The sequence below is a fragment of the Oncorhynchus mykiss genome, chromosome 2 (genome assembly GCF_013265735.2).
Source record: "Oncorhynchus mykiss isolate Arlee chromosome 2, USDA_OmykA_1.1, whole genome shotgun sequence".
NCBI classification, from domain to species: Eukaryota; Metazoa; Chordata; class Actinopteri; order Salmoniformes; family Salmonidae; genus Oncorhynchus; species Oncorhynchus mykiss.
Window position 1 is genome coordinate 42,035,911 of NC_048566.1, and position 26,221 is coordinate 42,062,131.

General features: G+C 40.4%; 1 protein-coding gene across 1 annotated transcript; it reads left to right on the plus strand.

Annotated features, from left to right (window-relative positions):
• The first annotated feature begins 1,589 nt into the window (after positions 1–1,589).
• Positions 1,590–3,933, plus strand: LOC110489902 (trophoblast glycoprotein). The gene is made up of 2 exons (XM_021562883.2): positions 1,590–3,254; positions 3,562–3,933. The coding sequence occupies exons 1-2, from the start codon at positions 2,182–2,184 to the stop codon at positions 3,572–3,574; spliced, it is 1,086 nt and encodes a 361-aa protein (XP_021418558.2). The 5' UTR covers positions 1,590–2,181; the 3' UTR covers positions 3,575–3,933.
• Positions 3,934–26,221: the final 22,288 nt, after the last annotated feature.

The following is a 26,221-nucleotide window of genomic DNA, read 5'->3' on the forward strand; positions in this document are numbered from 1 at the left end:
TACAGTTTTATATCTTTGTTTGAAGCCTGAAATGTGGCAAAAGGTCGCAAAGTTCAAGGGGGCCGAATACTTTCGCAAGGCACTGTACATAGCGTTTTGCAGGGGGAATTTTTTTTTTTAATACACATCTAAGAACAGTAATATTTTACACACACACAAAAGGTACACATAAACATCTATTTCTGATGAAGAAAAAAAGCGAAAAATTGGTGGATATACCATTTTGGAAATAAACTATTTTAATGCTGCTCTCCTTTATTTGGAGCAGATTAAGTTCTGGGGAGCACCAGTTTAGCTATTTTACAAGGGGACAAGTTTCTCTTATGTAATTACAAAAACATTACAATGGATCACTAAAAGTTATGTTAATAGGTTTTTATCATTAACATTTTAATAGAATGTTGTTACTAGAGTAATTACAGTGCAGGTAGCCTAACGGTTAAGAGTGTTGGGCCAGTAACCAAAAGGTCACCGGTTTGAAAAATCTGTTGATGTGCCCTTGAGCAAGGCACTTAACCCATATTGCTCCAGTAAGTCGCTCTGGATAAGAGTATCTGCTAAATGACGTAAATGTAACTACATGTATAAGAGCATGAATTTTACTGTAAACCTATGTACTATTTCTCTCTCAATCACACACACACACACACACACACACACACATTAACAGCAGTGCTTGGTTTCTCTCCACCCCAGAACTTCATCAGTGTTATGCCCTGGACCCTGGGGACTGTGTGCTCCTCATCAATCAGTTAGGATTATATATTGGCTGTTAACTAATATAAATTAACGATCACCGTCTAAAATGACACATGTATGGCCGCGGGAAGATGTTCTGGGTTGGGGGTGCTGTCGGGTGAGGGGGTTCTAGTTCACTAATTTTGTGGGACAAAAAAAAAGTCAGATTTGATTTATTATATTATTTATCTGCAGCACCCTCAGAACCCCTACTTCCCACAGCTGGCTATGCTCATATTTTACTGCTGGCTATTCAAAAAAGCAAAGCCCAGTAGGCTATAGTACATTAAACCACCCACATTATGCTCTATCTTTTGATTGTCATTCCCCTATAAAAGCATATAATAGCCTACATTAAGTGAGGAAGTGCATTACACAACCAAAGTGATGGATTTTCACTTGACAATAATTTTTCAATTGAATCATAAAGTCTAAGACTAATGGGTTCTTGTGTTATGAGGTTTAAAACTGCATTCCCTTAGCTCTCCAGCACATTGGCTGAGTGGCCCTGATATCTACAATGTATCTGAGATGTAACTAATTCTATTAAATAATATGCAATACTTGTTTACAGTTTCCAATAATTGAGTATAGTTGATGATGTGTTTGATTTTGGATCGAAAACCTTTCATTAGATTAAACTAGGCTACTTCTGCTATGAAGCAGTGGTTTATTTGGTGCACACCCATAACATTTTCTTGACCATTAGGCAAATGCCCAATAGAGACTGCACATATTGTGATAGTATATACATTTAAATAAATGAAGGAAACAAGAAATGTGAGCAATAATAAAGATAACAAATATTGAATTTGTTGAATGCCAACATTAAGTTACAAAAGCTTCATTGCTCACCCATTGTAATGGAACATGGTATAGCCTAAGCCTTGCAGTGGTTTGGCCGTCGCGGACTAATTTTTTCGCATACCCCACTTGGAGAAGGGTCTATTCTTTTGATTCGAGGGAAGCATCGTTGGACCAAGTGTGCTCAGATACTTTTGTTCGAACATTATATCGTGTTTTCTGTGCTTTATTGGACTCCTCGAAATCTAATGGCTGTTTACGCACTTCACGTCAAAGGCTGACTCGAACGTGTGCGAATACATTTTAGTGAGAACTGCGATAAAACGAACGTCAACCGGATTTGAAAGCCCCACTAACACGATGAGCATGGTGAGAGACTGGTTGGCAAAAAAAACTTTTATCTTCGGAAATGTATGCGAGGATGCTGTTTAGCTAATGAATGTAATCGTTGCCACCCAGTTTAAATCGGAAGTGAAGCTATTTCCTTCAGGAAAAAGGTTGAAAAGTAGCATTTTGCATGTGGAGGACAGGAACTTGAAGGTGGATTGTGTGACTCGGGGGGGAAAAAAACATTTGTACACGTTCTACGCGTTGTGCTTCGTTTAATCTATCAGACTCATTGGAACCACGGGTGAGAAAATGCGTTTTTTGAGCTCATTGTTATGTTGTAAACTTGAAGAAACCCGAGAGAATACGACTCTACTTCGTTTGTGGTTTTTCTTTGCTGTCCTTGTTTCAAATTCAGCCTGTCCTGACAAATGCGTCTGTTTCACATCCACGGTCAAATGTTTGAACCAGGGCTTATTCGCGGTTCCACAGCCATTGCCAGCAAACACTAAAACCCTGTTCATTACAGGGAACAACATTTCCCATCTCACAGCTGTGTCTTTCCCTGTGCCCCTTGAGCAGTTAACAGACTTGTATCTCACAGGAAACCAGGTGGAGCTGGTGGACCACAATGTATTCAACAACTTGCCAAATCTCAGGCTGCTAGACTTGAGTAACAACAGGATTCTGCATTTTAGTGCTCAAGCTTTCTCTGATTACAACAAACTGCTGGACCTTAACCTCAGCAGGGCTTTTTACAACCATACTTCCATGAGTGAGCTCTTCAGTCTGCTACGGAGTGGCGGAGCCCTTCAACTTACCCGCTTAGACCTGTCCAACAATGACCTGGTGGTCCTCCCTGAGGACATGTTCTCCCGCCTCTCCAACCTCACCATCCTCAACCTACAAAACAACTCCCTCATTTTCATCCAGAATGGGACGCTGAGTGTTCCTCGGCTTCGTGAGTTAGACTTGAGGGACAATGCCCTGAGGGAACTACCCAACACTACACTGATGGACTTCAGCCTCAAGCCTGGGCTTCAGGTGCATCTGGCAGGAAACCCTTGGCTCTGTGACTGCAATATCGAGGACCTTGTGGCCTGGCTGAAAAGCTCTGAGCAGGTCACAGACAAGCAGAATATGACCTGTTCTGACCCTGAGGTTCTGAGGCAGTTACCGTTGCTCCAGATAAAAGAGTTGGAGTGTACCTTTTCAGGTGAAATGAAAGGTGTGCTGGAGACCTCGTATGTCTTTCTGGGCATGGTGCTGGCCTTGATTGGAGTGATCTTTCTGTTGGTCCTCTACCTCAACAGGAAGGGGATCAAGCGGTGGATATACAATATTCGGGACGCATGCAGGGACCACATGGAGGGCTACCATTACAGGTATGAGATCAACTCGGACCCCAGGTTGGCCAACCTCAGCCTCAACTCAGACATTTAAGAGGACTGCTATGTAAGCCAGGGCCCCACAGTGACTGAGGCATTATGACATGTTATGAGCAAGAGATACAGGAGCAACTCTTTAGTTCCGGAGTGCTCCAGCCTGCCTGCAACCCCCTCCATGGCACTGTCCAGACTTCCACAGCAGTTATGACTCCTCCGTCATGACGACCCACAATCTGCCACCACGCATGCCCTTGGCCCCTGCAACGCAGTGTCTGATTATTTGTTTTTACTCCTTTTCATGCAGTTCCATGGATTGAGAATCATGACTCAGATGGGGTTTGTGAGCGGGCTCTCTGTAATATAAAATGTTCCCTCCCTTGAGCAAAAAAGGATGGTACGTAAAACTCTAACAGACTTATTTTGACTTGTAGTAACTAGGCTATATACACACACATCTATATCCTTTCTGCTGGTTATATTTGAATCACATTTTTGTTTCCACTTTCCTCCCACTGTACAGTGTTGCTATGCTTGTTTAGATGTCTTCATTCCTTTTTAATATAATGTGATTATTAAAGCACTTGCTAATTTATCTCACTAGTATTACACTTGTTCGGTGGACATTATCAACATTTTTCATGATGTACAGCTGAATAAAATGTATTGCGTTACTGTTTTCCTTTCTCGATTGAGGTCCTTTAAACTCCAGAGACTGAGGAATGTGGAGGTATTTTGGGCAGCAGAGATTCAGGGTCATGAAATGGAGAAGTGCACACTCATTGCAGATTCAAACACATGCAGCAGACAGGTCATCATGCTACAGTCGGTACCAACCATACCACACAGGCAATACTTTACATGTCACCTCTATACATTTAACAAGCTCTCTGTCAGCTCGTGCATATGAGACATTACAGGTAGAAGCCATTGTGTCCAAATTTGACTCTTAAGGAGGTGAGGAAAAGGCTAACTGGGACTTTCGAAGGTGGTAGAATGACTTTGAAGATTAATTGATTTTGAAATACTTTCCAATTAAAGGTAATTCATCTAGAATCTAGATGTGAAGGAATGTTCCTGTTCAATTTAATCCCTGCAAGGATTTGGTTAGAAATCCCAGGCATGATAGCCAAATAATTGCATAGTGCCGAACCATCCAAAATATTATTTTGACGTCTAGCCAATGGTCAGTGAACAAGCTCTTTGGTTCAAGTACAGGAATGGAACTCATTCAAAGCATTCCAGCGTTGTGAGTGCAAACAGCTGCAAAAGGGGGAAGTTAAGTGCTGTGTTTCCTGACAAATGCTAAGGAAGGTACACAGTACCCAAGTTTCTTACCAGGAGGGCACTCTACAGGCAGTATGGTATGAAAATTAGCTCAAACTCTGCTTTAATCTGCACTGTTTTAGGGGTGTGGCATTAAAGTATCTCATTTTCAAGTATTGTTTCCTTTCCTGCTAACTAAACACTGATCTGTTTCTGGTGTCAGTATGGATGAGTAAATATCAAATGTGGAACATTATTTTACAGTGAATGTGGTCAGGGATAGTCGACATATAATTTGGATGGTAAAGTAACTGCACAGTTGGTGAATGTGTGAGTAAAAATATATATATATATATATATATATATATATATACCTGGCCATTACCTCACCATGCACATAGAAGACCACGGGAGAGGTAGTATGAGCTAACAGAAACACAGTCTCTGTGCACAACTAACTACTATCTTTGCATAGCCCTGAGCTACTGTATCCTCTTACCGTAACAATACCAGACCCCCCTCAGTCACTAGTGATATGTGCTTTTCAGGCAATGTGTTTGAATGTTAAAAAGTGGCCCTTGTGTAAACTGTTTTTGTATTTCCCAGGTTTGTGATCATAGAGATTTTGTGTCCAAATTTTATGCAGTGTGTGGGTGTTAACCATGTTTCTTCATACCTCACTTTCAATACAAAGACAGTCTGTGTACAGGGTCCAACAAGGATAATGCATTAAAACCATTATCCAGTAGATACATTTTAACCCAGGATTGACTATGGAGATGAGTTTAAAATATATAGGCCTATCACGTATTACGTCTGCAATCAATCTTCCCAAGGCATTGTTTGCTTTTAAATAAACCAATAAGGTATCAGAAGTAGAGGCTATCTATTTCAGGAATTCAGTGTTTTTGTCATTCATCTTAGTTCCTTTCCAGCCAACCACCATTGCTATTTATTTTAAATACACACTACTGTTCAAAAGTTTGGGGGTCACTTAGAAATGTCCATGTTTTTTAAAGAAAATTACTTTTTTTTTGGTCAATTAAAATAACATCAAATTGATCAGAAATACAGTGTAGACATTGTTAATGTTGTAAATTACTATTGTAGCTGGAAACGGCTGATAATTAATGGAATACCTATATAGGTGTACAGAGGCCCATTCTCAGCAACCATCACTCCTGTGTTCCAATGGCACGTTGTGTTAGCTAATCCAAGTTTATCATTTTAAAAGGCTAATTGAGCATTAGAAAACCGTTTTGCAATTATGTTAGCACAGCTGAAAACTTGTGCTGATTTAAAGAAGCAATAAAACTGGCCTTCTTTAGACTAGTTGAGTATCTGGAGCATCAGCATTTGTCGGTTCGATTACAGGCTCAAAATGGCGAGAAATAAATAACTTTCTTCTAAACTGGCTTTAACCAGAATAGAAAGAGGATTGGGAGGCCCTGGTGCACAACTGAGCAAGAGGACAAGTACATTAGAGTGTCGAGTTTGAGAAACAGACGCCTCACAAGTCCTCAACTGTCAGCTTGATTAAATAGTACCCACAAAACACCAGTCTTAACAGTGAAGAGGTGACTCCGGGATGCTGGCCTAGACAGAATTCCTCTGTCCAGTGTCTGTGTTGTTTTTCCCATCTTAATCTTTTCTTTTTATTGGCCAGTCTGAGATATGGCTTTTTCTTTGCAACTCTGCAATATATGTAGTGTTTTCAGTAATATCATTACCGATCTCCTTAATCCCACCCCTCAGCTACTCTCAGCCCATCCCATCATGGCCAGCCATCTCATTCGGCAGGTTTAGGCCGCCGTCTACGGCGGCAGATTGACAAGGGCGGAATTTGGGGTAAACTGACCAAGACGCGCCTCCAACAACACATAAAACATCACATAATTCTGCCCAAAAACAATGACAATTTATCTTAACCAGAGGCATATTGGCTTTTTAGGTGAGCTTTGATGCCTCTGTGACAAGCAGTGCCCGCTTTATCAAAGGCAGGGGCGCAAAAATATTTTGCTTGTCCTTTCCCATCGCGCCTCACCAGGGTGCTGTTGGAGAGACGCATGCTAAGGCACTCCACCAACGTTGCGTCAAAGAAATAATCTAACATAAATCATGTAGCAGATATAGGATATGGTAGAAAGAGTATGTGACCTTTACTGTAGTCTACAGGCTGGAGATAAAATGTATGACAATGCAATGAAACGGACACTTTTTACATTATGCAGGTTTCTCTGATCAAATAGCCTAACCTAAATGGCGCTCAATCAAATAAAAAATGTACTATCACATCAACAAAACATGTCCTAAAAACAGGACAGGTCAAAGTAAAATGAACAATATGGAATGGACAATCACAACTATTGTCCAGGAGTTTCACCCCATTGAAATGATCAGTGATTTCAAGTTTGTATCCATCATTTTTTGACAGGCTGATCATAGCGAAAAAGAAAATACTTCTGCATTTCCCGCTGTGTAAAGACATTGCAAATAGGCTCACGATAACTGCTTGAAATTTGGGTAGCTGATTTTCAGTGCTTAAATCGTCAAATGGATTAGTCACATGAGGCAGGACTAATAAAGCCAATGCATCAGCCCATTTTACGAACGGTGGGCCTACAACATGGATGGGCATTCATAAAATTCCATTTTTATTTAACTAGGCAAGTCAGTTAAGAACAAATTCTTATTTCAATGACGGCCTAGGAACAGTGGGTTAACTGCATGTTCAGGAGCAGAACGACAGATTTGTACCTTGTCAGCTCGGGGATTTGAACTTGCAACCTTCCGGTTACTAGTCCAACGGCTACCCTGCCGCCCCATAAAGTTCCATTGCTGGCCAACATGGTAGGATACCCAATAAGCAAGAGCAGACATCTTTTGGACATCTTTTTTTTTTTATCCAGTAGACTTGCCACATAGATGGGCATTCATAAAATTACATTTCAGGCAACGCTGTCGGTTACACCCCAGTAAGCGCGTACAGTCATTTAGACGTCTTTTTTGGGGGGTGAGTCCGGACTTAATTTCCACATCGACAGACAATGGTCTTTGGTCCGGTCTGGACCAGCCTTGATTTGGCCCAAACACAGAAGCCTATAAATGACTTATTTTCTACTTTCATTCAGAGCCCAAAATGTGCCTGATTTCAACATCCATAAAATAGATCTAGAAAATACATATTTTCAACATACGGAAAATAAAGTAGCCTATTTTCAACTTTCATTCAGAACTGAACATTAACCTGATTTCATCGTCTGGAAATGATGTATTGTTCAACACCCAGAAAATGTTAAACATATGGAAAATATATTTTCAATTTGATTCCCAATTTAAATTGAACCTAACTTCAGCTTCTGGAAAATATGTATTTTTTTAAAACTTTTTCAATGTCATTTTGCTTACTTTTTTGGTTTCGCCTAGAGCGGCATTCCACCTATCACCATAGACCACCCTCATGTCATATTTTTCAGCTATGCTGTGATGTTTTACATTCATTTAGAATCTTTCTAATCGCGTGGTATCCACCGACTTTGAGCTAAAGATGAAAACCTTTCCGACAAGTATTATTATATTATTGATTGATTGACTATGACTTTCCAAATTGCCCAACAATGCTATTTGTAGGGTTAATTTTTTATTAATGTGGTGTTTTTTGTTGTTGTTGTCATTCCTGAATCTGTGACCAGAAGCTACATGTCTCGTCACATCAAAATATGCAGATCTGAGATTTGTGGGTGCCCGATATATATAGCATTCTGTTTTTGGCAAGAATTTTGTATAATAATTAAAATTGGAAAAACTCGAACTGTTGAATCAAGTATTGTTTTTTGTATCGGTTCATATCCCATGTGCCATGGAATCGGTACATCGAAAATCTCTTCCCAGCTATTTGGCGCAGCTGTCAACATTTTTTGTCCTCAAATGAAACTGGTATATTTTTCTATTTATGCCGACCTTTTTCAGACTATTTGTATCTTTAATATATGGCAGACAAACACGTTTCCTACCTTCTCCCCCTTCCAATTGCCTCCTCCATTTCTGCGGTAATGCTGCAATCAGTTGATTAACTTTGGATTGAGCAAACTTTCCCATATATTTTCGAAAACTGCCTATAAATCCACCATTCCTATTCAAAATATCATGAATAAAACATTTTTAATCTATAAGCAATGTGTTTTTATAAATCAGTATATTTGAGTTTCACCTAACTATAATATTTGTTGTAATATATATTTTTCTGGGGGATAAAATTGAAATTGTAACCAGCTTTGTATGGCTTGTTTAAAAAAGGGCGATACTTTGAACAACGTTTCACTTTAAATTAATCGGAAATTAGAAGTTGCAGTCTGTATAAAGGCAAAAAGGCCATTTTTGAACAAATTATAAGCCTTAATAATCTACTAGAGAACCAGTTCGGGTTTAAATATAATTTATGTATGAGTGAAGCTTTTAATGAGAGGTTTAATGCTTTAATATTTAATTATTTGAGCCCCTCAAACTCATATTTATTACATAAATAGGCATGTTTAATTTTGTCTGGCTTAGTGTTCCAAATAATGCAAAATATTTTTTGCTCATATGATTTACAAAAGGAGTCGTCTGGAGTAGGCGGGGCCATTACTACATTCACCGAATACAACCGGTGTAGACCTTACAGTGAAATGCTTACTTACAAGCACTTAACCAACAATGCAGTTAAGAAAAATAAGTGTTAAAGTATTTACTAAATAAACTGAAGAGTTATATAAAAATAACAATAATGAGGCTATGTACAGGGGGTCAATGCACGTTGTCCGGGTAGCCATTCTATTAGCTGTTCAGGAGAAATTATGGCTTGGGGGTAGAACAGTCTATGACTAGGGTGGCTGGAGGCTGGCAATTTTTAGGGCCTTGCGCTGACGCCTGGTATAACTTAATGATGGTGTTGGAGTCATGTTTGGCCACACAGTCGTGGGTGAACAGGGAGTATAGGAGGGGACTAAGTACACACCCCTGAGGGGCCCCAGTGTTGAGGATCATCGTGGCAGACGTGCTGTTGCCTACCCTTACTACCTGAGGGTGGCCCCTCAGGAAGTCCAGGATCCAGTTGTTTAGTCCCAGGGTCTTAGTGATGAGCTTTGTGGGCACTATGGTGTTGAGCTGTAGTCAATGAACAGCATTCTCACATGTGTTCCCTTTGTCCAGGTGGGAAAGGGCAGTGTGGAGTGCGATTGAGATTGTGTCATCTGTAGAGCTGTTGGGGCGGTATGCAAATTGGAGTGGGTCTAGGGTATCAGGGAGGATGTTCTTGATATGAGCCATGACCAGCCTTTCAAAGCACTTCATGGCTACAGACGTGAGTGCTATGGGTTGGTAGTCATTTAGGCAGGTTGCCTTGGTGTTCTTGGGCACATGGACTATGGTGGTTTGCATGAAACATGTAGGTATTACAGACTTGGTCAGAGACAGGTTGAAAATGTCAGTGAATACTCTTGCCACTTGCCAGAGCTCATGCTCGGACTACACATCCTGGTAATCCGTCTGGCCCTGCGTCCTTGTGAATGTTCACCTGTTTAAAGGTCTTACTCACATCGGCTACGGAGAGTGTGATCACACAGTCGTCCTGAAGAGCTGGTGGTCTCATTGGAAGTAAGTAAACTGTGATAGGACCAAAGAGTTAATAAATGTATTTTTTTCTATAAATAGACCTCTCCGGGGTTGCAGAAACTTGTCTATTTTAACAAACTTTCTATTGAAATTGGTAGTGGTAAGTGCATTTTATATTTTTTTAGATATGAATACTAGAGGTCAACCGATTATGATTTTTCAACGCCGAAACCGATATCGATTAATGGAGGACCAAAAAAAGCCGATACCGATCAATCGGCCAATTTTTATTTATTTATTTGTAATAATGACAATTACAACAATACTGAATGAACACTTATTTTAACTTAACATAATACATAAAAAAATCAATTTAGCCTCAAATAAATAATGAAACATGTTCAATTTGGTTTAAATAATGCAAAAACAAAGTGTTGGAGAAGAAAGTAAAAGTGCAATATGTGCCAAGTAAGAAAGCTAATGTTTAAGTTCCTTGCTCAGAACTTGAGAACATATGAAAGCTGGTGGTTTCTTTTAACATGAGTCTTCAATATTCCCAGGTAAGAAGTTTTAGGTTGTAGTTATTATAGAACTATTTCTCTCTATACCATTTGTATTTCATTAACCTTTGACTATTGGATGTTCTTATAGGCACTTTAGTATTGCCAGTGTAACAGTACATCTTCCGTCCCTCTCCTCGCTCCTCCCTGGGCTCGAACCAGGAACACAACGACAACATCCACCCTCGAAGCAGCGTTACCCATGCAAAGCAAGGGGAACAACTACTAGAAGGCTCAGAGCGAGTGACGTTTGAAACGCTATTAGCGCACACCCCACTAACTAGCTAGCCATTTCACATCGGTTACACCAGCCTAATCTTGGGAGTTGATAGGCTTGAAGTCATAAACAGCTGCTGGCAAATGTACAAAAGTGCTGTTTGAATGAATGCTTACAAGCTTGCTGCTGTCTACCATCGCTCAGTCAGACTGCTCTATCAAATCATAGACTTAGTTATAACATAACACACAGGAATATGAGCCTTAGGTCATTAATATGGTCGAATCTGAATCATCTCGACAACAAGACGTTTATTCTTTCAGTGAAATACGGAACCGTTCCGTATTTCATCTAACGGGTGGCATCCATAAGTCTAAATATTCCTGTTACATTGCACAACCTTCAATGTTATGTCATAATTACGTAAAATTCTGGCAAATTAGGCGGCCAAACTGTTGCATATACACTGACTTTACGTGCAATGAACGCAAGAGAAGTGATACAATTTCACCAAGTTAATATTGCCTGCTAACCTGGATATCTTTTAGCTAAATATGCAGGTTTAAAAATATATACTTCTGTGTATTGATTTTAAGAAAGGCATTGATGTTTATGGTTAGGTACACATTCGAGCAACGATACGCACCGCATCGATTATATGCAACACGCTAGATAAACTAATAATATCATCAACCATGTGTAGTTAACTAGCGACTATGATTGATTGATTGTTTTTTATAAGATAAGTTTAATGCTAGCTAGCAACTTACCTTGGCTTACTGCACTCGCGTAACAGGCAGTCTCCTCGTGGAGTGCAATGTAATCAGGTGGTTAGAGCGTTGGACTAGTTAACTGTAAGGTTGCAAGATTGAATCCCCCGAACTGACAAGGTAAAAATCAGAACGAGGCAGTTAACCCACCGTTCCTAGGCCGTCATTGAAAATAAGAATGTGTTCTTAATGGACTTGCCTAGTTAAATAAAGATTAAATAAAGGTGTAAAAAATAATCGGTGTCCAAAAATATCGATTTCCGATTGTTATGAAAACTTGAATGAATACCAGGTATGTCTACTTCACCATCAGACCATTTTATTGGTAAACTACAAGGTACTGTAGTGTAAACGTTGTGTCTTTTAACGATCAAACATGTAATATGGTACACTTATCGCAATTCGGTTTTAGTCCAGCGTCACTAGAAAAGTGATCTAGATCTTCAATGAGACTGCAGGGATCCAGAATTCAGACTTAAGAAGAAACTTGAGTCATCGGCATACACTGACACTTTTGTTTTTAACCCCTTGATGTTCTTGTTGGATCTAATTATAATTGCTAACATTTCGATGGTTATAATACATAGATATGGAGACAATGGACAGCCTTGTTTTACTCCTCGACAGCTCAATACTTGAGATGTAACAATTATTTACTATTTTATGCCTGGGGTTGCCATACATACAGTGGGGAGAACAAGTATTTGATACACTGCCGATTTTGCAGGTTTTACTACTTACAAAGCATGTAGAGGTCTGTAATTTTTATCATACACTTCAACTGTGAGAGACAGAATCTAAAACAAAAATCCAGAAAATCACATTGTATGATTTTTAAGTAATTTATTTGCATTTTATTGCATGACATAAGTATTTGATACATCAGGAAAGCAGAACTTAATATTTGGTACAGAAACCTTTTTTTTTGCAATTACAGAGATCATACATTTTATGTAGTTCTTGACCAGATTTGCAAACACTGCAGCAGGGATTTTGGCCCACTCCTCCATACAGACCTTCTCCAGATCCTTCAGGTTTCGGGGCTGTCGCTGGGAAATACGAACTTTCAGCTCCCTCCAAAGATTTTCTATTGGGTTCAGGTCTGGAGACTGGCTAGGCCACTCCAGGACATTGAGATGCTTCTTATGGAGCCACTCCTTAGTTGCCCTGGCTGTGTGTTTCGAGTCGTTGTCATGCTGGAAGACCCAGCCACGACCCATCTTCAATGCTCTTACTGAGGGAAGGAGGTTGATGGCCAAGAACTCGCGATACATGGCCCCATCCATCCTTCTCTCAATATGGTGAAGTCGTCCTGTCCCCTTTGCAGAAAAGCATCCCCAAAGAATGATGTTTCCACCTCCATGCTTCACTGTTGGGATGGTGTTCTTGGGGTTGTACTCATCCTTCTTCTTCCTCCAAACACGGCGAGTGGAGTTTAGACCAAAAAGCTCTATTTTTGTCTCATCAGACCACATGACCTTCTACCATTCCTCCTCTCGATCATCCAGATGGTCATTGGCAAACTTCAGATGGGCCTGGACATGCGCTGGCTTGAGCAGGGGGACCTTGTGTGCGCTGCAGGATTTTAATCCATGACGGCGTAGTGTGTTACTAATGGTTTTCTTTGAGACTGTGGTCCCAGCTCTCTTCAGGTCATTGACCAGGTCCTGTCGTGTAGTTCTGGGCTGATCCCTCACCTTCCTCATGATCATTGATGCCCCACGAGGTGAGATCTTGCATGGAGCCCCAGACCGAAGGTGAGTGACCGTCATCTTGACCTTCTTCCATTTTCTAATAATTGCGCAAGCAGTTGTTGCCTTCTCACCAAGCTGCTTGCCTATGGCCTGTAGCCTATCCCAGCCTTGTGCAGGTCTACAATTTTATCCCTGATGTCCTTACACAGCTCTCTGGTCTTGGCCATTGTGGAGAGGTTGGAGTCTGTTAGATTGAGGTTGTGGACAGGTGTCTTTTATACAGGTAACGAGTTTCAACAGGTGCAGTTAATACAGGTAATGAGTGGAGAACAGGAGGGCTTCTTAAAGAAAAACTAACAGGTCTGTGAGAGCCGGAATTCTTACTGGTTGGTAGGTGATTAGGTGATCAAATACTTATGTCATGCAATAAAATGCAAATTATTTTTTTAATAATCATACAATGTGATTTTCTGTATTTTTGCTTTAGATTCCGTCTCTCACAGTTGAAATGTACCTATGATAAAAATTATAGACCTCTACATGCTTTGTAAGTAGGAAACACTGCCGATTTGCAGGTTATCAAATATTTGTTCTCCCCACTGTAATTTAACCTATTGTATAAGAGATTCACCAAATGTAAAATAGTCCAGGCATTTATATATAAATTCTAGTTGTACTTTATCGAAAGTATTTTCAAAATCTGCTATGAAGACCAGGCCTGGTCCTGCATCTTTGATGTTTCATAATGTGCTACCGTTTCAATTAATTGTTTTATATTATCTGGTAAAACCTTTTTTAATCATTTTCTTTGCCAGGATTTTCACATCACAACATTGCAGTGTAAGAGGCCTGGATCTTTATACATACCACCTTGGTCCTGTTTTAGTAGTAATGACATCAGACCTTGCTGAGTACACAATAGTCTAAACATGCTAATAATGGATCTTTGAGTACATCAAAAACGGTCTGATATACCTCTACTAGTATACCACCAAGCCCTGGTGTTTTTCCAGACTGAAAGGATTTAATTGCCTCAAGATGTTCCTCCTCTCTAAGATGACCTTCACACAAGTCTTTCTGTACATTTAGTTCATTTTAGATTATTATTATTAGGAAAGAAGTCCTTAAAGTTAACATCTTTCAGTGGAGATGGAGGAGATTGAAAAGTAAACATATGCTTAAAATATTTTGCTTCCTCTTTCAAAATATCATTTTATGAATCATTGGATGATTCCTTCGTTTGTAACGAGTTTCTGTAGATTATTTTTGGTAGCATTTCTATGTTGAAGATTCAAGAAACATTCTGTGCATTTTTCACAATTTTCCATCCAATTCACTTTATTTTTGTGATAAATTACACTTGATTGTTCTTGAATAAGTTCCTCCAATTATTTTTGTTTTTCCTCTATAGTAGTTTTATTGCCATCCACCTGTGCTGTTATTTCCTCTATTTCCTTTATTAGTCTATCTTTTGACCATGACTGATTTACACAAGTTTAACTTACAATCTACCCCGACAAAGCCATGGCAAGATAGCAACGAAGCTTATGCAGTATGAAAATCTAGAGTAGGGGTTTCCAACCCTGCTCTAGGATGGGGTGTCCAACCTACAGGATGGTAGCTCTCCAGGAACAGGTTTGGAGAGCCCTGATCTAGAGAGCGTAAACCTGCAAAACCAACCTCTCCACACACATTTTATTGTTTTATTCCAACGAGATTTACTGTCACTGGCCTACACACAATGTCAAAGTGGAATTATGTGTTTTGAAATGTTTACAAATTAATAAAACATGTACCGTATATGTAATATCTTGAGTCAATATGTATTCAACCCTTTTGTTATGGCTAGCCTAAATAAGTAAACAAGTACAAATATAATAAGTAACTGAATGTATTTAACTGAAATGTGTCTTCCGCATTTAACCCAACCTGAATCCGCACCTCTCTGAATCAGAGAGGTGCGGGGGGCTGCTTTAATCAACAGCCACGTCTTCGCCGCCGGGCTTTGGTAACAGGGGTATTAAAGGTAGGGGAGGGTGTGAGGAGGTTAGGATTTCAGACTACGGTAACGGGTATTATAAAAGGTAGGGGAGAGTGTGATGGGGTTAGGGTTTCAGACTACGGTAACGGGTAATATAAAGGTAGGGGAGAGTGTGATGGGGTTAGGGTTTCAGACTACGGTAACGGGTAATATAAAGGTAGGGGAGAATGTGATGGGGTTAGGGTTTCAGACTACGGTAACGGGTATTATAAAGGTAGGGGAGAGTGTGATGGGGTTAGGGTTTCAGACTACGGTAACGGGTATTATAAAGGTAGGGGAGGGGGATTCCCTCTGTGTGCAATAATAGTGTTTAACATGATTAGTGAATGACTCATCTCTGTACACCACACATACAGATAATTGTACGTTCCCTCAGCTGAGTAGTGAATTTCAAACATAGATTCAACCAAATAGACCAAGGTAGGTTTTCTGAAATTTCACAAAGAAGGGCACCTATTGGTAGAATTGATATATGACTTCCGGCGCCGACAGAGATGGCCGCCTCGCATCGCGTTCACAAAATAATTCTCTTCACAAGAGAATTCTCTTTGATTATAATCACAGTCGTATATATCCCCCCCAAGCAGACACATTGATGGCCCTGAACAAACTTCCTTAAACTGGAAACCACATATCCTGAGGCTGCATTCATTGTAGCTGGGGATTTTAACAAGGCTAATCTGAAAACAAGACTCCCTAAATTTTATCAGCATATCAAATGCGCTACCCGGGAGGAAAAAATCCTGGACCATTGTTACTCTAACTTCCGCAATGCATACAAAGCCCCGCCCCGCCCTCTTTTTGGAAACTCTGACCACGACTCAATTTTGTTGCTCCCAGCCTATAGACAGAAACTAAAACGGGAAAAGCCCATGCTCAGGTCTGTTCAACGCTGGTCCGACCAATCTGATTCCACGCTTCAAGATTGCTTCGATCACGTGGACTGGGATATGTTACGCATAGCGTCGGACAACAACATTGATCATTACGCTGATTCGGTGAGTGAGTTTATTAGCAAGTGCATCGATGATGTTGTACCCACAGCAACTATTAAAACCTTCCCCAAACAGAAACTGTGGATTTATGGCAGCATTCTTGCAAAGCTGAAAGCACAAACCACTGCTTTTAATCAGGGCAAGGCGAGCGGAAACAAGACCGAATACAAACAGTGTAGCTATTCCCTCCGCAAGGCAATCAAACAAGCTAAGCGTCAGTTTAGAGACAAAGTAGAGTCGCAATTCAACGGCTCAGACACGAGCGGTATGTGGCAGGGTCTACAGTCAATCACGGACTACAAAAAGAAAACCATCCCCGTCACGGACCACGATGTCCTGCTCCCAAACAAACTAAACTTCTTTGCTCGCTTTGAGGTCAATACAGTCGTCAAAATATTTCATTTATATGTTACCCAAAATATTGTAGTCTGATCTCTCAATTGATGAGGATTTCACTTGTTCCATTGTTGCTTTTGAGTCTGCTAAACCAACTCCTGCCAGCTGGCCTGGGGGCCTTTTTAATAGCAGAGAGCTGTGTGTGTGTGTGTGTGTGTGTGTGCGTGCGCACACATGCATATGTGTATGTGGAGACTGGCGAGTAGCCTAGCGCAGGCAGCAGTGGATGAATCCCAGTGGGCGTACAGTAGCCACACCTTCTCCTCCCAACAGGGGAATGTTCTGTCCTTCTGTCCCGGGAGGAGATACAGGTGCATGATGCTCAATGTGCACGCTCACGTTTCCACGGCGACCATCTCAGCCCTCACACACGCTACTCAAGGACGTTCTGCGAGGAACAGCACTCAACATATTTTTATTAACAAGGGTGTGCAACGTGCCCCTGGGCATACTTAGACGAGCAGGTGTAATTATGTGGGAGACAATGTGAGTAGTTGAGTGGGGGGAGGGGGGGGGGTGTTCTGACCACTGGACAGACAGTGCCCATTTTGTGCTTGTTAAAACCAGTCCCTCATCACACATGCTTGATTTATGTTGTTAAGGCCAGGCCAGAAAGGCAGGAGTCTATCACACAGAGAGAGAACTGTCTCTGGTTTTTTATTACCACACACCAGCCTGTTGACAGAATCCAATTCACATTCAGAAAAAGCAGGACTGATGTTGTTTGTCACAGACTAGAAGCCTTGTTACAGATACACTGAATGTGAATGGGAGTGTGACAGTGAGACATTCTCCTTCTTCTTTTGCTTCTCCTGTTGTCATCCTCCTGCCCAATATGTACCCTACTGATTTCCATCTCTCTTCGTCTCCACTTTCTACTAATACAATTGTTGAAATGACATGGGAAAAACATGGATTCCAACCTGTTTTTGCCAAGTGGGTATTGTATGCTCAAAAAAAATAGATCACTTCTATTATTTTATATTAATGCAATTGCTCAGTGAAAGAGATTTTGTTTAACAAGTGATAATTTATTTTCTCAAAAAGTAGGGGTCAAAACTATTGAGACCCTTGTTTTCAATACTGTTAAATACAAATCCAATCAATCAAATTGTATTTGTCACATGCGTTGAATAAAACAGGTGTAGACCTTACTGTGAAATGCTTACAAGACCTTCACCAACAATTCAGTTCAAGAAATAGAGTTTAAAATATTTACTAAATAAAAGTTTTAAAAATCTAATCAGTCAAAAAGTAACACAATAAATGTACTTAACAATAACAAGGTTATATACGGGGTGTACCGGTACCGAGTCAATGTGCGGGGGTACAGGTTAGTCGAGGTAATTTGTAAAGTGAATATGCATAGATAATTAACAGCGAGTAGCAGCAGTGTGAAAACAAAGGGGAGAGGGGTTAAATGTAAATAGTCCAGGTGGCCATTTGATTTGTTTAGTTGTTCAGCAGTCTTATGGCTTGGGGGTAGAAGCTGTTAAGGAGCCTTTTGGTCCTTAACAGCACTCCAGTACCACTTGCCATGCGATAGCAGAAAGTCTATGACAAGTCTAATACCTCACTTTGCAGTCTAATACCTCACATTTCAAGGATAACTGCAGTGAGCCTTTTTATAAAATGTTTTATGAGTTGGAGAACATATTGGGAGGGATCTTAGCCTATTCGTTCATACAGAATCCTTCCAGATCCTTGATATCCTTTGTCTGTGTGGCCTAAGAGCTCTATTTTCATGTCATCCAACAAATGTAAGTGCCTGGAGTTTGCTAAACAGCATCTGCACTTGGATTGGATCCAGTGCTTTGGTCAGATGACATGAAAATAGAGCTCTTTGTCCAATGCACACCAGTGGTGGGTTTGGCATCAAAATGAGAATGCATAAGCGTAAAAGAACCCCATACCTACTGTAAAATATGGTGGTGGATCTTTGATGCTATGGGGCTATTTAGCTTCAAATGGGCCTGACAGCATGAACTTTACCCAGTACCAGGGCATTTTAGCCAAAAACCTGGTTGCTTCTGCCAGGAGGCTGAAACTTGGCCGCAAGTGGAACTTCCAGCAAGACAATAACCACAAGCACACATGAAATCTACAAAGAAAAATTGCCACAAAATTAACATTTTGCAATGGCCATCTCAATCTCTGGACTTGAAAGTGATTGAAAATCTGTGGTTTGAATTGAAGAGGGCAGTCGATAAGTGTAAACAAAGGATATCAAGGATCTGAAAGGATTCTGTTCGGAGAAGGACTAAGAATCATCCTTCCCAATGTGTTCTCGAACATTTTAGAAAATGGTAATCTTTGGTTGAGACATTGATCAATGAGATGTCAACCTTTATTCACCCACTGAAAAAGACAGCCAGAGGTTTGGTGAATTCCCAATGTATTATCACTATGCTATCAACCATCTAAAAGTACATCCAAATTCCAATCAAAAAACAATGTCAGATTTTTGGTTTAGCTGTCATCCAAATGTGTTATTTCTGCGTTTTGAACCATTTAAAAGCTCAAAAAGGTTCAAATGGGAATACAATGTCAGATATTTTGTATTTATAAAAAAAAAATGATGTGTTATCACTGTGCTTCATCTAATAGCACAACCAAGTGACCTGGATTGTAGTTGAGATTACATTAAAAGTGCATAGTGCAGGTGATCAATGCTGTTCAATATTCTGCGCAGATTATTACAGACCTGTGATCTTTGCATGCTAATTTGAACATGCATTTATCAGACATTGAATATCCGTGAGCATGGTTAAGTTATTAATTACACTTTGGATGGTGTATCAATACACCCAGTCACTACATGCAGGGATTTCACTCCGAGAGAGAGAGAGAGACTTATTTTAACTTAATATAATACATCAATAAAAATTGATTTAGCCTCTAATAAATAATGAAACATGTTCAATATTGTTTAAATAATGATGCAAAAACAAAGTGTTGGAGAAGAAAGTAAAAGTGCAATATGTGCCATGTAAAAAAGCTAACGTTTGAGTTCCTAGCTCAGAACATGAGAACATATGAAAGTTGGTGGTTCCTTTTAACATGAGACTTCAATATTCCAAGGTAAGAGGTTTTAGGTTGTAGTTAATATAGTATTTATAGGACTATTTCTCTATATACTATTTGTATTTCATATACCTTTGACTATTGGATGTTCTTAAAGGCACTTTAGTATTGCCAGTTTAACAGTATAGCTTCCGTCCCTCTCCTCGCTCCCACCTGGGCTCGAACCAGGAACACATCGACAACAGCCACACTCGAAGCAGCGTTACCCGTGCAGAGCAAGGGGAACAACTACTCCAAGTCTCAGAGCGAGTGATGTTTGAAACGCTATTAGTGCGCACCCCGCTATCTAGCTAGCTATTTCACATCGGTTACAGCAGCCATTAGGCTGATAGGCTTGAAGTCATAAACAGCGCTGTGCTTGCGAAGAGCTGCTGGCAAAACGCACAAAAGTGCTGTTTGAATGAATGCTTACGAGCCTGCTGCTGCCTACCATCGCTCAGTCAGACTGCTCTATCAAATCATAGACTTAATTATAAAATAACACACAGAAATACGAGCCTTTGGTCATTAATATGGTCGAATCCGGAAACTATCATTTCGAATGAAATACAGAAACGTTCCGTATTTTATCTAATGGGTGGCATCCCTAAATCTAAATATTCCCGTTACATTGTACAACCTTCAATGTTCAATGTTAAAGGGAACACTTAAACAACACAATGTAACTCCAAGTCAATCACACTTCTGTGAAATCAAACTGTCCACTTAGGAAGCAACACTGATTGACAATAAATTTCACATGCTGTTGTGCAAAGGGAATAGACAACAGGTGGAAATTATAGGCAATTAGCAAGACACCCCCAATAAAGGAGTGGTTCTGCAGGTGGGGACCACAGACCACTTCTCAGTTCCTATGCTTCCTGGCTGATGTTTTGGTCACTTTTGAATGCTGGCGGCGCTTTCACTCTAGTGGTAGCATGAGACGGAGTCTACAACCCACACAAGTGGCTCAGGTAGTCCAGCTCATCCAGGATGGCACATCAATGCGAGCTGTGGCAAGAAGGTTTGCTGTGTCTGTCAGCGTAGTGTCCAGAGCATGGAGGCGCTACCAGGAGACAGGCAAGTACATCAGGAGATGTGGAGGAGGCCGTAGGAGGGCAACAACCCATCAGCAGGACCGCTACCTCCGCCTTTGTGCAAGGAGGAGCAGGAGGAGCACTGCCAGAGCCCTGCAAAATGACCTCCAGCAGGCCACAAATGTGCATGTGTCTGCTCAAACGGTCAGAAACAGACTCCATGAGGGTGGTATGAGGGCCCGACGTCCACAGGTGGGGGTTGTGCTTACAGCCCAACACCATGCAGGACGTTTTTCATTTGCCAGAGAAAACCAAGATTGGCAAATTCGCCACTGGCGCCCTGTGCTCTTCACAGATGAAAGCAGGTTCAGACTGAGCACGTGACAGACGTGATACCATTGAAAGCCTTGAGCTTAAGCACTAAGTATTTTTACATCACAACAGTAAAAAGTAGTTCTGCTGCCTGCAACATCCTCCAGCATGATCGGTTTAGCGGTGGGTCAGTCATGGTGTGGGGTGGCATTTATTTGGGGGGCCGCACAGCCAGAGGTAGCCTGACTGCCATTAGGTACCGAGATGAGATCCTCAGACCCCTTGTGAGACCATATGCTGGTGCGGTTGGCCCTGGGTTCCTCCTAATGCAAGACAATGCTAGACCTCATGTGGCTAGAGTGTCAGCAGTTCCTGCAAGAGGAAGGCATTGATGCTATGGACTGGCCTGCCCGTTCCCCAGACCTGAATCCAATTGAGCACATCTGGGACATCATGTCTCGCTCCATCCACCAACGCCACGTTGCACCACAGACTGTTCAGGAGCATGCCCAGGTGTTGTAGGGAGGTCATACAGGCACGTGGAGGCCACACACACTAACTGAGCCTCATTTTGACTTGTTTTAAGGACATTACATCAAAGTTGTATTGCGGTTTTCCACTTTAATTTTGAGTGTGACTCCAAATCCAGACCTCCACGGGTTGATACATTTGATTTCCATTGATCATTTTTTGTTGTCAGCACATTCAACTATGTAAAGAAAAAAGTATTTAATTAGAATATTTCATTAATTCAGAGCTAGGATGTGTTATTTTAGTGTTCCCTTAATTTTTTTGAGCAGTGTATATACGTCTGTGTATTGATTTTAAGAAAGGCATTGGTGTTTATGGTTAGGTACAGTCGTGCAACGATTGTGCTTTTTTTGCAAATGCGCTTTTGTTAAATCATCCCCCTGCGTTGCATCGATTATATGCAACGCAGGACACGCTAGATAAACTAGTAATTTCATCAACCATGTGTAGTTAACTAGTGATTATGATTGATTGATTGATTGTTTTTTATAAGATAAGTTTCATGCTAGCTAGCAACTTACCTTGGCTTACTGCATTCGCATAACAGGCAGGCTCCTCGTGGAGTGCAATGAGAGGCAGGTGGTTAGTGCGTTGGACTAGTTAACCGTAAGGTTGCAAGATTGAATCCCAGAGCTGACAAGGTAAACATCTGTAGTTCTGCCCCTGAACAAGGCAGTTAACCCACCGTTCCTAGGCTGTCATTGAAAATAGGAATGTGTTCTTAACTGACTTGCCTAGTTAAATGTAAAAAATAAAATTGGCGTCCAAAAATACCGATTTCCGATTGTTGTGGAAACTTGAAATCGGCCCTAATTAATCAGCCATTCCGATTAATCGGTTGACTTCTAGTTGAGAGGGATGATGCAAAAGAAAGGGCAAATAAGTCTGTACAACTGATTGGCAAACGTACTGCAAATAGAGAAATCATGTGACTAAATTGAATAAAAATAAGAAGAAACTACACTATGCCACTATGAAAAAAATCGGCATTTTTGGGCGGCGATTTGGCTGATTTAAAAAAATATTTATATATATTTTTATACCTTTATTTAACTAGGCAATTCAGTTAAGAACACATTCTTATTTTCAATGATGGCCTAGGAACGGAGGGTTAACTGCCTTGTTCAGGGGCAGAATGACAGATTTTCACCTTGTCAGCTCAGGGGAACCACTCTTGCAACCTTACAGTTACCTAGTCCAACGCTCTAACCACCTGCCTCTCGTTGCACTCCATGAGGAGACTGCCTGTTACGCGAATGCAGTAAGCCAAGGTAAGTTGCTAGCTAGCATTACACTTATCTTCAATCAATAGATTTAAAATAAATAAAAACAATAAAAACAATCAATCAATCATAATCACTAGTTAGTTATAACTACACATGGTTGATGATATTACTAGTTTATCTAGCGTGTCCTACTTTGCAGGGGGATAATTTAACAAAAGCACATTTGCGAATAAAGCACAATCATTGGATGACTGTACCTGTAGAAAAGGCCTATGGAGTTGGTAGAATAATCCTGTAATTCATTGCCACTTACTCAGCTGGGCCAGGGGCGCTTTAATTAGGTCAGGTGGAAATGTCCGACAGATCTCAACTCCATAAAAGGAGGAAATTACCATCGCCTGATCTCGCTGCTTTCTCTTCCTTAACTCCGTCTGATCCAGAAGTTCTGTGCCTCCATGAATCCACGTAAATCTACTGACTCTGTTACCTTTCATCTGAACTATTTGTAGCGATCGGGGGAGTGGGCCATCAGTTATTGTTTATAGTTATTACCGCGGAGCGCGGCTTGGAGCGCACGCTTCAAACATATTGTGTAATGTGAATTGTCGATGATCACGGCCCTACGGATCCTCATAGGCCAATTATGCAATCGATATGGTTAATGTGTAATGAAATGAATTATATGTACACATGAAGACAATTGAAAGGGTGAAATTAGAAACGTCATTGTTTGCTAACTGATCGACTTTGATACCAAACTAATGGGGATTGTAGATTGAATAACCATTCACTGTTTGTATTATTTCATGATTTATGATAAATAGTTACGAACCTAAATGACTCACGGATGATTACTGTTGACTTCTTAATTAACTGGATTGTTGACTTCCCTAATTATGTTAATCATGAATGATTGTTATGATATAATCTTTGGGATGATGAATTTGATCAGATACATGTTATTTGTTTCCTTTGTTGTGCAGCACAGACTACTCAGTAAATATACCCCTTTATGGTTAAAGGAATTCCTGCCTCAGTCTCATCCATTCCTCTGTCACCTTCACTGTCAGTCATCCTACCTGTCCAGCTACCCACACAGATTCCACTAATCTTTCACTACCTGTCCAGCTACCCATACAGATTCCACTAATCTTTCAGTACCTAACCATAAACACCAATGCCTTTCTTAAAATCAATACACAGAAGTATATATATTTTAAACCTGCATATTTAGCTAAAAGAAATCCAGGTTAGCAGGCAATATTATTGCAAACTAATTTGCCAGAATTTTACGTAATTATGACATAACATTGAAGGTTGTGCAATGTAACAAGAATATTTAGACGTAGGGATGCCACCCATTAGATAAAATACTGAACGGTTCTGTATTTCACTGAAATAATAACCGTTTTGTTTTCGAAATGATAGTTTCCGGATTCGACCATATTAATGACCAAAGGCTCGTATTTCTGTGTGTTATTTTATAATTAAGTCTATGATTTGATAGAGAAGTCTGACTGAGCGATGGTAGGCAGCAGCAGGCTCGTAAGCATTCATTCAAACAGCACTTTCATGCATTTTGCCAGCAGCTCTTCGCAAGCACAGCGCTGTTTATGACTTCAAGCCTATCAGCCTAATGGCTGGTGTAACCGATGTGAAATGGCTAGCTAGTTAGCGGGGTGCGCACTAATAATGTTTCAAAAGTCACTCGCTCTGAGACTTGGAGTAGTTGTTCCCCTTGCTCTGCATGGGTAACGCTGCTTCGAGTGTGGCTGTTGTCGATGTGTTCCTGGTTCGAGCCCAGGTAGGTGCGAGGAGGGGGACGGAAGCTATACTGTTACACTGGCAATACTAAAGTGCCTATAAGAACATCCAATAGTTAAAGGTATATGAAATACAAATGGTATGGAGAGAAATAGTCCTATAAATACTATATTAACTACAACCTAAAACCTCTTACCTTGGAATATTGAAGTTTCATGTTAAAAGGAACCACCAAGTTTCATATGTTCTCATGTTCTGAGCAAGGAACTCAAACGTTAGCTTTTTTTACTTGGTACATATTGCACTTTTACTTCCTCAACACTTTGTTTTTGCATTATTTAAACCAAGTTGAACATGTTTCATTATTTATTTGAGGCTAAATTGATTTTTATTGATGTATTATATTAAGTTAAAATAGGTGTTCATTCAGTATTTTTGTAATTGTCAATATTACAAATAAATCAATAAAAATCGTCCGATTTAATCGGTATCGGCTTTTTTTTCGTCCTCCGATAATCGGTATAATCGGTCGACCTCTAGACAGTATATCCAGAGAAAGCCATGATTCCTTGAAACAGATTGTTACAGTTCCTGATGTCTCTCTGGAAGGAGATCCTCACCCTGAGCTCATCTACTTTATTGTCCAGGGACTGAACATTAGCGAGTAATATACTCGGAAGCGGTGTATGGTGTGCAGGCCTCCTGAGTCGAACTAGAAGTTCAATCCGAATACCTCTTCTCCGCCAGTGGCGTCTTGGAGCAGCCTCAAGGACAAGTTAAATTGCCTAGCATCCAATCCAATTTGTATAAGTGTAAGGGTTTTCCTGTGGTGAAGGAGAGGCGGACCAAAATGCAGCGTGGTGGTTATTCATGTTCTTTAATAAAGGAACTATACATGAAATAACTAACAAAACAATAAATGTGCGAAAACCTAAACAGTCCTATCTGGTGCAAACAGAGACAGGAACAATCACCCACAAACACACAGTGAAACCCAGGCTACCTAAGTATGATTCTCAATCAGAGACAACTAATGACACCTGCCTCTGATTGAGAACCATACTAGGCCGAAACATAGAAATACCCAAATCATAGAAAAACAAACATAGACTGCCCACCCCAACTCACGCCCTGACCATACTAAATAATGACAAAACAAAGGAAATAAAGGTCAGAACGTGACAATAAGTCGTATTTCTGGTCAGAATGCTGATGAATTACTGCCACTCTGATATCAAAAAGTAATTTCCGTCTGTATATAATAACGCAAAAAACTTTCTGAACTAATAATGTAAGAAATAACACACAAAAATGTCTATCGGTGCCATTTTGCATCTAAAATAAGCAGCAAATAATGTCAGATTACATAAATTGTTTCATAATTGGTTAATCAAATGTATGAAAGTAATGAAGTGGGATACCTTTCGTATCTGTACAAATTCTAAGTCTGTGAAAGCTGTTGGCGCTGACAGGTGAAGGTTGCTGATAGGTGAAGGTTGCGGA

Excerpts from the sequence above, each read along its gene's own strand:
- LOC110489902 (XM_021562883.2), top strand. The coding sequence starts at position 2,182 with ATGCGTTTTTTGAGCTCATTGTTATGTTGTAAACTTGAAGAAACCCGA.